A 13,855-nucleotide genomic window follows, 5' to 3' on the forward strand; every position below is an offset into this window, starting at 1 on the left:
GCAGAGAATGAATGTCAATGAATGCCTTGGGCGTATTCATTAGAACCCAAGGAAAAGGCTATGAAACCAGGAGGAGGGAATTTTGTTAATGCATTAAACTCTAGGCTTTGTGAAGGCCTGAAAGAGGCAGGTTTATGATCATTAGTCTTTCCGGAGGAATGAAGGAAAAAAGATAATTAATATATCCATTTCTCCCTCCTAAGATACAGTGATCCATGTTTTCTTGACTTGTTAGGTTCCAATTTCATACAGAAGGGATATAAAAAAAATACCTGCAGAATTTAGGAGTCAGAGTTCTAGAAATCCTTGCAAGAAATCTCTTATTAGAAATCTAAACAATTGAGGAGAAATCCCTCTTCAACCCTTTGTGGAACCCTTCTCTAGTATCACTGCAAAGAACATTCTCTCAACTATCATGGGAGAACCAGATTGTAGCTCCTTCTTCATGTGTAAAACGATGACACCCTAACACCAAGCCCGGAATGCCCATTAAGAAAAGGCCCAAGGACTTTTAAGAGCAGAATTTTACATATTTTTGTATATTGCACTCTTAATCTCTGATGGCTAAAACCTTGGAATAACTGCTGAATAACTGATTGGAAATAAAGAACCGAGGAAGCTGGGGTTATGCACTGTAAGTGAAGAGAATTTTCACTGTGGTGTTCCCTACCCCTCACAGCCCATGTCATAAGTGCTGTGCCTTGTAGGGTGATTGCGGTGTTAACAGCAGCAGCAGCTGAAGAATTGCAACACCCAACATCCATCAGAAAAGCAATACTCTGATAATTTGGATAAAACAACTTCCAATTTCTTATAAATGCACAGTCAGGTCTTCCAATTTACAAATCAACCCAGTTTGCTTAAGCTTGTGAATAGTCCCCGACACTGATTTGTTAAGCACCAGATGTGTTAAATGCTATGAAAAGTGGCTGCTGTGTAAATAGAAATATTGTTCTTGCCCATTTAGATACCGGCCTAATGTTAGGGCATCCTCTTTGTGATCTTGTTGAAGGAGCATCAGTGCTACAAACTTGCAAATGAAAATCTTCATCTCTAATTGTCTAATTTTTCTGTTTTAATACCTCCCTTGGCATTTGTGTACCTGTAGATATACCCCAAATGTGCTCCTTTCAGGCCTTGACAACAGCATTTGCACATGCGTTTTAGAGCAAAAAGGAACCAAATAGAAGCAAGCTGAAACAAATTATTGAGACTGCTATCGTGACCTGGCCTGCCAAAAATTTCAGAAATGGATGGATGGAAAAGTAGTTCTTTGGCATCGGGGTGTGTTTCTGTTCGGAATGTCAGTTGTGTGTTGCATGGACCCTTTGACTGTACTGCTCACTCGACATCTCATTTGGCCGCCTCCACCACATCCCCATCTCTGAGCATCAGCAGATGTTGACCTTTTACACATCGAATCGGGAAATTCCAGTTTTGTTTTGCACTGTTTTATTTTGAAATCAGTGGTGACCTGAAAGGATGCTTTGTTGTGCCTTTTGAAAAATGTATTAATCTTTATTATAAGAAACCTAGGAAAATTTAACTCCTAAGACCTAACAAAAATCCTGTGACTAAAAGTGATAGTTTGTACCCTGCCTTCGATATGCCTCTAGCTGTTCTGGTTGGAGTGAGATGGGTTTTTCCTCAGATTTCCAGCAAGCAGGACATAAGAGCTTCCAGGGGTTGCCCAACATCACACATGCCTAGCTTGCCTGTTGCCTGGTTTTTAAGGTAAAGAGATTTCCAGTAAAACCATCAAACATGATTGTATCTTCTATGTTGCTTTAATGGCATTTGCAAGTTCCTTCTTTGTGGGCTTATGAGGTGCTTGTTCTGTGCACTGGTAGATTCCTTTCCTCTCCAAAGGGCAAGAATTCACATGTAGATCACTCATTGCCTGTTCTAGAGGGCATAGGAACAGGGTTTTCAAGGTGCAAGCCATAGAGGAGGAAGCTGCTTGGATTATTAACTAAGTTTGAGTGTTTCCTGGGATTTTTCCCTCTACCCCAAAGAAGGAATCAATGAATATAATTCCACCAACCATATAGGAAGGTATCGTTATAACAGATGTAACATCCATGAGACTCTTATCATCAAAGCATATCTCAATGTAAATATATGATGTGTATTATAGATGTAAATTATTGATGTATGTAACCATAAGTTCACATACATATGCTGAATTCACAATGACTAAGCGTTTTGGAGCCCTCATAGATTTCAGTATCAATCTCAAATTGTCAATTCCTGTATTAAGATTCAAATGCATGGACAGAGTGGTCATCCTTTCCGATCATCTGCTAAAAATGGTTTTGAAACAAATTTCCCATTAAGGTCATTTGTACCTGCTGTTGTCTATCTATTAGGAAATAGGTTTCCCAATCATTCCAAGGGTACTTTATTTAAACTCAGTCATTCTGATGTGCTTTGGTCATGGCCAAAAAAATATTGGTGATATTGTCAGCAATTAATGAATCCCAAAATAGATCTGTAGACAGTTGAGCCTTATAATCTATGTTTTTTACTTTACCTGATGTGGTAGTAAGTCGTTCAGGTTTTTTTGTTTGTTTGGTTGGTTTTTTTTGTTTTTTGTTTTTTGGTTTTTTTTTTATAAAATGAATCATGCACTTATACGTAAATATTCACAATTTTATCCAAGTGAACATTTGTTGATGCTGTTGACCCAAATTAATTGTTGGTTTGGTGTGGGTGTTTTTGTTAAAGTGATAAATTAATCATTACCTTCTAACATATAGTATCTGATCTTCAGTCCTGAAAAGCAAATGATTGCACTAATTATGTTAAACAGTATATGATAAAGAGCATAATTAGACGAGCAAGAATTGGCCTAATGTGCAAATAGCTCTGTGTGAGTGATTGTCACTTCTTAAAAAAGCAGATGACAGATGAGTCAAAGGTTAAAGGTAAACCATTCATGAAATGAAAGATCACACATCAACAAAGACCATTTCAAAAAATTTGGAATTTTTAAGTAAGTAGAAATATTTCTTAGAATACCAACAAAAGGAAAGAGAGATGTAAATATTTTGCGAACCTAATTATAGATTTCTTTAAGTTACTTTCAACTGACTAACATGATAGTAGATAAAGCATAGTATACTGAAGAAGGTGTTTGGCTGCCCCCCCCCCCCAACTTATTCAATTAGAAGCAGTTCACTTAAGGGAAATATTCCATTTTCCCATTTTCTCTTATAATGAGCATTGCCTTCATCACAGAGATAAAAATTCATCTCTAATTTTATTTAATTGGCAGAACTATTAAACAAGGGAAGTGCTACCTGCAGGGATCCATTAGCCTGTTGAGAAAGCCCAGAGATGTTTTCATACTTGAAAACATTTGATGACAGTTGGAGACCTTGTAGAAGTTGTTTTCCATACAGCATCCAAATATTTTTGTGCAGTACCATTTTTTGTAGAAACCTGGATCGTGAGGAAAATAACAAGGTTAATCATTTTCCCACCCAAGGGTCATTAATAATCATGTTCATACCATCCAGAGAGCTGTAGTGTTTGTTTGTCTGTTTTTCTCTTTGCTTAAATACTTCTAAATCCCTCAAATAAAAGTTTCATTTGAATTGCCCTTTAACTAATTAGGTTTTACATAATGAGGAGAAAAATTATCAGGATAGTGTGATATGATAAATTGCATGGTGTGCTACATTAATTTTGAACTGTTTGCTGATATTCTAGAAGTAAAGCTAAGGTCCCAGGTGAAATGCCTTTGGGATTGTTATATCATGTACCCAGGATCCTCATCACAGATCCATTTCATATTTGTGTATCTAGCATTTCACATTCATGAAACCTTTGTGGTTATCCTAAAATTGAATGAACATTAGGACATAGCTGCCTCTTTATCCTGAAGAACGAATCAAATATTTCAGTGGAGGACAGAAAGGAATCTCCTACTTAAAAAAAATAAATAAAAATGCTGAGAGTTCTGAGGGGTTTACCAATCTTCATTGACAACAACTGCCCACCTTGAGTAAATTTGCTTTTTAACTTATTAACCTTTTCCTAGGTGAATTTAGAATGTCAAGACACTTTTTAAGTGTGAGCTGATATCTCTGCCTTTGCTGGTTATCTGTGGGATCAGGGAATTCCTAGCTTAAACAAGATTTTCCAAGATCTCCAAAAGGTCCTATGATAAAACTTCAAAGAGGTTATCTGTGTATTCTCTCACTGAAGTAATCACTTCAACGGTGTAGGTATCCATTGAAGTCCTCTTGGAGTATTAGTGGAAAGCTTTCCAACTAAGCACTCCACTTCATGAAAAAAGTTAGGCAGAGCTTTTTGCTTTGAATTGCAGAATTGTAGGGAGAAATTCCCACATGTGTACAGAATACCATTTTACTAATGGCAACTCTGAGGCTAAGAGTGGCCAAGTAACTTGCCCAGTGTAACATGGGCAGGAATGCCTGACTCCAAAGGCTACCCTCATAACATTATACCAAGAAGAGATTAGAAAACAAAAATTCTAGATTTATTGACTCCTACCCTAGACTCTCTTTTTCAGTCCACTACACTGCACCTTCAAAGATCCGTTGTTCCCAAATGACCCATTTTTGTGCCAGGAACCATAGAGTTCTGTAGTTTATTTTCTGGTACCTCATTGTATTGTTAACAGGAGAACTTACAAGCATGGTGTCTGAGGACAGGGGACAGGGCACTGTGACTCTCCCCACCCACCATCAAAATATGCCCTTCCTCTGCATGAAACATCCCCATATACTGAGGATGAGGGGAAACGTATAGATGTCAGATATATTATAAAACCTGAAACAGTTCATGAAATTAGCTATGCAAATTATAAAACATGCTTATACATATTCTATGACAGTGAACCAAATTGTTTTCTCTATCGAGATAGTTGCTTACAGCAAAATAAAATTCTATGTGCCATCTCAAAGAAAGACCTACCACTATCACGTTAAACTCTATTTTCCCCATCAGTTGAATGATGCTGTGTTTCTGAGAGTAGGCAGCTAGCTGTGAAGATAGTAAGATTACTTCCAAGACTCTAGGGATTTCTCCTGGAGAGCTTTAAGATCTCCTGTAGACTCCTTTCTAGGCATCAATAATGCTATTTTCAGATTCTCTGAGGAACAACAGCAGTGACTGTTTAAACCCAAAGGGACCCTGTGAATTTATGTCCACCTGATACTCTCTTCATATGCCCCTGGAAGAAGAACATTTAACGAAGGCTTGCTAACATTCTCTCAGCAATGGCTTTTCATATCATGGTTTCTCACAGGGTGCCATATTTTAGAACCAAAAATTATGTAGACATTAGTATTGTTAGCAAACTTAAAGAGCAACTCATCCAACTTCATCATTTTACAGATAAGTCAACTAAGGCTTAAATGGATTGTCTAAATCATCTGGATGGTAGCCCAGTTAGGATTCCAGCTCAGTGTCTAATTTCCAAACTAGAACTTTTTACATTCTATCATAACATTAAAATCTACTCTTTCATTTATTTAAATTACTAAAGTATGAGATTGTACATGGTAGATTATTCTAGAAAAAACTGAGTAAACTTCTGCTTTGATGGGAAAAGTATGGTCACATTTTACTCTGTCTTAGAGGCTGCTTGCCCAGTAAATTGAAAGCTGCCTACTAATCATGCTTAATGAATGCCCCGTGTGATAGAGGCAACTTACTATTCTAAAGCAACCCTACCTCTAAAGCTTCCTTGGTATAAATAAAATGTCCTTAGGTTTCAGCTTCAAGCTTGCTTTCAGCTTGATTCATTATGGCGCCAGCACTAGACAGTCAGATTTAGCAATTCTAACATAGTTCTCTCCAACTTACAGTGCAGAGAGCTTTCCTTGGGGCAGAGAGAAAAAAAATTTTCTCCCAGATCCTCATTTTCATAATTGGAATCTCAATTTTTCTGATTCGTGAAAATGGACTTCAAGTGCCATAACTAAGTTGTTAACAACAGTTTTCTGAGGAGTTCTTAACAACAAAAAAAATTCAGAAAAACTGAATGTTTGATTCATAATCTAAGCTCATGTACTTGTAAACTGAAACATGGAAATTAACATTTTCATATCTTTAAAGTTTAAACATCAAATATTTCCCACAGTATTATAAAATAATTTTTATTGCTTTCTGAACAATAGTATGAATTGATACAGGCCCTAGCACTGGACTATTGCCTTAAATAAGCTACATCCTAAGTGAACTTTTTTTTAACATATCAGAATCATTTGCTTTGGGAACTGTTTATACTCTAGTAATCTGATTTTTATTACAACAGCAACCACAAATAGAATAAGAGCTAACATTTACTGCATGCTCACTACAATACCAACCAAAGATGAACTCATTCTGCCTTGACAACAACCAAGCAGGTAGTGTCATTATCCCCACTTTACAAATGATAAAGCTTAGGCACAGAGAAGTTAAAGAACTTGTCCAAGTGGTAAACTTGGGGTTCCAGCCCAGCCTGAGCTCTATTTACATGCACCATATCTTAAATAATTTTCCCCTACATAGGTATGTTCTAGGCTTTCCATAAATGTAATTGGAAAATTCAAAATAACAATAGAAAAATAGCATCTGATGGACATTTCAGATATTTTGTTTATTTCTAAAGGGGGCAGTCGTGGGGTAGGTGATTGTGGTCTCCATACACACAGGCATAGTTTTTTGAGTCCCGTGGAGGAGATCGTCAACAGAAATTCAGGCCATTTTCCCAGATGTATGGAGCCAAATCTTTAAGAAGGGATTTCCATAAAAGTCTATTCTGAATGATTGGTCATGTGCAAGCATACAGTGATCCCTCCCCTCACTCTAATGATAGCTTTTCAACTCCAGTTTGTGTTTCGTTGTGACAGTGGAAAGGTCCATAGTGAAAGCTGTGGCAATCATTTCCCCTTCACACAGGGATGCTTAGTCCCCTTGATGCTCCAAAGGGTGTATGCCTCATCTTAACAGGCTTCATCCTTCCATGAACTTTACTGTGATGCTGCTAGGCCATGAGAGAACCACTGGAGTGACAGAATTTGTCGGCTGAGAGAACCCTTAGAGATCTCTTATCCGGCATCTACATCTTACAGATAAGGAAACTGGAGTCCAGAGAAATTAACAGCCAGACAGTCCCTCAGTGGCAGAACTGGGACCAGACTCCTCATCTTCCCAGTGCCTTTTGTCGTGTAACAAACTACGACTCTGAGACCTTCACATTGACCCAAAGATTTTCCCCAGTTGATTTGTGAAAAAAATGAAATTAATAAATTCTGCAACAGTTCACCCAAAGGGACAAGTACTTTTAATGCATTATAACTTTTTTTGCTGTTTGTACATTAAAACTACTTGAAACAACTGGCCTGCTGGCTAAGAATTCTCAGAAGCTTTATGTTTTGCAAAGACTTTCATTGGAATTAGGTATAATAAGAGAATTTGTCTCAATTATACTGTTAATATAGCCTCCAATGTGCCTAATTTATTTCTGGGAATTAAACATTTGTTACTAATATTTGTTGAATATTTACTACAGGCCAGAATCTTAGAGTAATTTTGTAACCAGAGAGTAATTGGCTAATTTTAAGCTGTTTTTTTACTTGACCTTGCAATTATAAAAAAAAATAAAATTTTTAAAAATTAAGAATGAGATATTAAGTTAACCAAATATGTATTTATTAATACCTGGATACAAATGTGGAAAATTATTACATTGTTTTTTCATTCATAAATTTAGATAGATATAGCAATATCATTAAGATTTCCTTTGCCTTTGTGTATATGTGTATAAGACCAGAATAAAACAGAGCAACAGCTCAATTAGATCTGTTAGATCAGTTTTTCTAATACATATTTAAAAAATAAAGTTATAGTGAAAATCCCATGTCTTACAAGAATGTTATTCACTATATATAATTATGGAAAACACAATCTAATAATACCTGCTTACAGTAACCTAGCCACTTGATATCAGTTTCTCAATTATCAGATATTTACTGAAGCCCTCTCTGCAAGACTTTGCCCTTACTTCAGAGATCCAACCTAATTAGGAGAATGAAAAAGAGACCTGTGAAATTTTAACTTGCAATGGGAAAATCCATGCCTGTCCACATATCAGTGAGAAATCATGAGTACCAACAGTAACATGCTACAAAAGTTTGGAGGCAAGAGCTGTCACTGTGGACTTGGGTAGTCCTGAAGGATGACACAAGAGATGTGGTTTTGAGCAGGACTCAATGGATGGTAGGATTTGAATCATGAAATATCTGCTTTAATAGTTATGGCCTAGGCACCTTAACAAAAATACTTTTAGAACGTCAAATCCTAAGCCTAGCTGTTCTCCTGCCTTCCTTATTCGGGTTGGTTGGTTTGTTTCTTTAAATACTCATGGATCCAAGAAAGAAATAATATCAATTCTTAAATTAAACAATGCTTTGAGTTATTTGTGGATTGGAACCAATAACTCTAGAAACATTTTGAGGTAACAGCATCATGAAAACATACATACACCCATATATACAAACCTTAGATATGACTGGAAGCAACCTGGACTATTCTTTTTAAGCCAGAACCAACAGTAATCTCCCTTTTCTTCTCTGAGAAATTGCATATATAAAAATAGAAAATAGATCCACTACTTTTTAGAGATAATGGCTCGCACTTAAAACATACCCCACAGACTCCCTCACAAAAGACTAAAGCAACCAGTTTATATCTGTAAATATAAATTGAAGAGAGTGGAATTCTCAAGTGAGAAATTATGTCTTTAGTGTTATCTTCTAGTTTCAGGCACTAGCTTTACATAACAGTTTAGAGAGTTGATGTCTCTAGTTGGTTATTTGTGTAAGAACACTCTAGCTTATTTCAAAAGTAAATGTACAGCTTTGGTAGGGTAGTGGCTATATATTTAATGTCCATTCAATGTTTTGGGAATCATCAATTGCTTGCTCTTGTTTGGTGCGGGAGTCATGTTTTGTTTAAGTGCGTCACAGCTAAGTTACGGAACAGCTGTGTGGTTTGTGTCTTTGTCCATATAATTTTCTGTTTAGATCAAATGACATTACAGCTGAAAATAACATACCCTGATTTTTCCTGATGCATGCAGATCCTCCAAAGTTTAATAGGATATGGCCGAATATTTCTTCCCCTGAGGTTTCTAACCCAAAACAAGGTAGGAGCACGTAAAATTCCTCCTGGTATAAAATCCCACATGTTTGGGGGAAAATCCCATATACCATTTTTTAACACTAAATAAGAGCATTATCAAAAATGCCATGTCTTTGAAAGAATCATAATTCAAATCATTTTTCTAATAGGAAGAGTATCCCAGAATTATTAAAGTGAAAGACAGGAAAAAGTTAGATGGCATAGAAGTTATAAGCCCTTTACCAAATTTACAGTGAATGTCAGTCAGTCCCGGTAGAAGCCTAGAGTTCTGTAGCCATCACAGTACGGAGTATGAATAAGTCTGAGAAACTTGTGAGTGTCACAGGCATCCTTCCACTGTCTCCCTTTTATTCTTCTTAAGTAAACTGACCAGTACCTCAGTTGTACTGACGGTCTGGGAAAATACAAAACAATAGTATTGTCACATCTAATAGATCCATTTTCTTTTACTGTTGTTCCATATTGAGGCAAAAATTTAGAGCAATCTCTCTCTCTGTCTTTCTCTCCCTTCCACATCACAGTAAATTTTCTTTGTTGGGACTTTCCCCTTTTTCTCCTTTATCAATTAACATTCATGTCTACCAGCATTAAAAGTAAACTGTTTTCTGTCTGTCCTTAGAGCAGTAATTGTTTTCTGATTTCTAATGTTGAAAGATAGAAAAAGACACTGACAGACAGCTGTGTGATTACACAGGAAAAAAATAGAACTTTTAAAAACTGGGCAATACACTTTATAAGCTACAGTGTAATATTTAATTCACATTAACATCTCTCAATACACACACACACATATGTATATAGTCATGCGTAAATAGTTTATTTTAATATAAAATTGTATTGTTTTTCCTCTTTCTTCTCAAAAAAAAAAAAAGGCACATCTTTGGCTTCTACCTTCCTTAGTTATACACAGGATGTTTCTTTTAAACTCTAATGAATATAGATGGAGGAGGAAATGAGCAAAAGGAGGCACCAGGAAATAGCTGCTAAGCAAAACAAAATATATTAGCAATTTGTTGAGGAGTCAAATTGGAAGGGCTGCATTTGCAGTCCTTGATCAGAGTGATGAAATCGAGACTGTCCTAGATACATATATTACTAGCAAATAGAATTATCTTAATCATCTGCTCCAAATGAATTTTTTCAAGTTTTTGCATACATATGTGGAAGAAGATATACAGATCAAGCTCCACCCTGTTAGTATAATTCTGTGATGATTCGGGGGAGGTTTAGTGGCTTTATTCCTTGGCAAGTTCAATGACAGCAACTTCAGTGAAATGTCACTCAGTATTTCCCATTGAATTTCATAGCTCAACAAATTATACAAGACAAGATCTAAGACTTAACACTTCTCCACTGTGAGTTTTGAGCTGAACATGATTATGCATTGTTTGAAACCTGAAATAAACCCGTTTAATTATTTAGCTATGTTTTCTAAGGACAAAAAGCTTTCAGAAATATCATTAGGTAATGCCAGTGGCTCTTTTTTAGAGTGATGACAGTGAGTTCAAATTAATCTATTTGAGGAGCAGCACAGTTGAATAAAGTGCTTGAACTTGAAATTTTAGCAAAAGGTGCACTTCGTAGCAGAGGCCAGTTCTGCACAGCCATAGTTTATCTTGTCAGCATCTGCAAAGAACATCTGACTCTCTTCTGCTTTTGCTGTTTTCACAAGCAACTCTTTATAAGTAATTGGACAAGAAATGGCAGGCAAACTTAGAGAGAAAAGCCCTGCCATTAACAAACTGATATCATCACAAAGGTAATAACTGTTGAGAAGACTACAGTTTTTAAAGGTACACATATTCAAAATGACTCTGAGACCAAGGCCTGAATACTGCTGAATGGTTGACCATTGTGACTGACTACATTCTGTGATGTCTCACCAGGTTAGCAAAAATAGTCTAACTCGTTTATATGTAGACTAGTTTATGGTGACAGAAAGAATGACATGGCAAATTAAGGGAATGATATTACTAATTAACTCAACAGCACAACTACTATTTTAAAAATTGTGGTATTGCACAAACACGGATCCTAATATACATATTGTTATGGGAACTATTCTTTCTTAACTGGATTCTTGATTTAAATGGCAATTATTTTTGCTCTGAAAATAAAGATTCTAAACTTTATTACTGACAATGTTGAGCCATTTTTTAGCCAAATACAAGCCTTCCTTTGTAATTGAAACAAAGTCCCAGAAACAACAGATACGAATAATCTCTTCATTTAGGGCTACTTTTCAAGTGGGTTGGTGATAAATTATTACAGTTTGAACGTTTTACTACTGTTTCTAATTTGCTGTTCATTCTTTTAAACCTATCCAGTTGCTCCCAAATTAGCTTTGTCAACAGTTTCTTCTGTTCAAGTTGCAAACCACAAGAGAGGTAGGAATTCTTGGATTCATACAGTGATTTCATGGTGTTATGTGTTGTGAAACATTGCACTGTATGAATCTGGAATATCTGTGATGTGTACCCATTAACTTATTGGTGAGGCATGTTGACTGATATCAATCAATGCATCAAATAGTAATGAGAATGTCATCTGTAAGAAAAATAAATGCTTCACTCAGAAATTGGACTGCAATTAAAAATGCTGCAACATTTGTTTTCTGAAAGATTAATGTGTGAATAAGAGTTATAACAGTATAGGCTCCTGTTTAGACCATGAATGTTAGAGCATTAACATTGATACTCATTTGCCTTGAAAATAAAGAAACCCACTAACAGTGAGTTTCAAGGATGCTTTTCATGAGACCAGAATTGCAGGTTCCACGTATGGTGCCCATTTCACTTTGTGACAAATGAAACACCTTGCAATTTATACTTCTAAACGTTGTTTTGATTAAAATTGAAAAATACCAGTGAAGATCAGCACTGGGTTAAGCATCAATTATATGATCTGAAAATAATAGTTACAATTACTTTCTTTTAATGAAAGCAAACAGTATCTCATCTCTGACTCATGAATGGCCCATTCCAATTAGCATCTGTCATTCACACAATGAAGATTTTTCAGGAAACATAAAAACTTCTGTTTTTATTTCTCCATTTCCCTTTAAATGTCCTGTATAATACGTGTGTCTTGTTTTTCACTCTTGACTGTTGGACATATGTTGTGTTTTGGGTTTTGTTGTTTTGTTTTTGTTTTTGTTTTTCATGAAACACCTCTTACAAAGAAATACATTTATTAGCAAAATCTGAAATTAATTTGACCCACTTAGTGAAAATGACCATCATAGCTTCCATATTCCTTACTGAATTTAGTCAAGTCATTTTTCAGATTTTAATCAATGTTGAATTTGTCCTTCTGTGGCATATAGAGACAAGGAGATGGGAAAAGGGAAACTGATGATACTTAAACCACATCTTAAACTTCATCACAATGTGTTTTTAATTACACAACACTGAAGGTGCCTTTTTAATGGGAATTAAAATTGGCTTGAAATTTTGGGAAATAAGTTCCTTGGGAACAGAGCAGCCTCAGGTTCAGAGGGTAACACACCGACCTGGGCGTCTGGTGTGTCATGCAGGCAGTCATTAAAGCCACAGCAGGGATGCTCCTCCTTGTCTATCATATGCAAATCTATGGAAAGAAACCACAGAGGTGAAGGAGAAAGGAAGCAAAAGGGACTTTGAGCAAGTCCCTCTCTTTTATGTCAAGCATAAATGTGAAGCACGCTGGATATACAACAGGCCTCTTGACCTGGAATTTAACCCTGCATCTTTGAGTCTCTAGTTTCCTGAGGACATAGCACTAATGAGGTCCAAATACATCCCTGGAGGCAGGATGAAGCTACCTAATGAAGTAGGCTTCTCAGAGAAAAATCCACATGTCATCAAGGGATGTGCGGGGAAGAGCTTCAATATCTACATAAGGCTGCAAGAGGGTTGGGTGGGAAAAAGAACAAGAAAATGCTACAGTCTCTTCATTCCCACCCCTGGGGGAGGCCCCTCAGCCCCAGAGGAGGCATCGCTTTGTTAATGCAGTGAGAGGAAAAGACTTTTTAGAGTTCTAATTCCCTATTTATCTAAAGTCTTTTTCCCAAACCCTTTTTCTTTTGAATGACTGAAATGAATTTTCACCAGCTCAGGGTTTGAATAAGCTTTCCTCATTTGGCAAAAAAAAAAAAAAAAAAAAACTACATGTTCCACAGTCAGAGTATTTTATGTTACATGAGGGTATTTCAGAAAGTTCATGGAAAAAGGGAGTTTAAAAACAGTCTTAATCTTTCCACAAGCTTTTTGAAATACCCTCATATTTACACAAGTAGTATAATAATGTACTTACAGGCAACATGGAGAGCAGTAAGAAAGAGGACACAAAAGGGAAATTTAATCCCCCCCTCTTCGTAACATTCTTTTTCTTCTACTCTCTTTGTCTCCAACCTTTCATTTCCGTGTAACTCCTACATGCCTAGGTCTTCCCCAGCCAGTCCTAGCCAGAAGGAACCTTTTAAATTTTAGAAGAGACTTGGGGTTTTTTTGATCTGGAAAGCCAACATTGAACTTTTCCCCTTCTAAAACACCTCTAGCCTTTTTAGTCTCTTAGTTATTAAGTACCTTATGGTCATAACTGCTTTATATGATACAATATATATCATATATATGATATATCTATATATATTTTTCTTTTCTATCTTCCCTCTAGGCCACTAGATTAATGGCACTTAACAGTGTGGGGGGGGGGA

General features: G+C 36.3%; 1 protein-coding gene across 6 annotated transcripts in view; it reads left to right on the forward strand.

Moving 5' to 3' along the window:
• The window catches only part of NTNG1 (netrin G1), a 318,889-nt gene that overhangs the window by 248,024 nt on the left and 57,010 nt on the right, over window positions 1-13,855 (forward strand). For 2 of the 6 annotated variants that reach the window (XM_063106024.1, XM_063106027.1), the window contains exon 5: window positions 9,101-9,166. The exons of 3 other annotated variants lie outside the window; for them this stretch is intronic. In XM_063106024.1, coding sequence (XP_062962094.1) covers window positions 9,101-9,166 — 66 coding nt within the window. Of the gene's footprint in view, window positions 1-9,100; window positions 9,167-11,489; window positions 11,550-13,855 lie in introns of all 6 variants that reach the window. One more of the 6 variants, XM_063106026.1, reaches the window with a different exon arrangement.

The sequence above is a fragment of the Cynocephalus volans genome, chromosome 8, assembly GCF_027409185.1.
Source record: "Cynocephalus volans isolate mCynVol1 chromosome 8, mCynVol1.pri, whole genome shotgun sequence".
Lineage (NCBI taxonomy): Eukaryota > Metazoa > Chordata > Mammalia > Dermoptera > Cynocephalidae > Cynocephalus > Cynocephalus volans.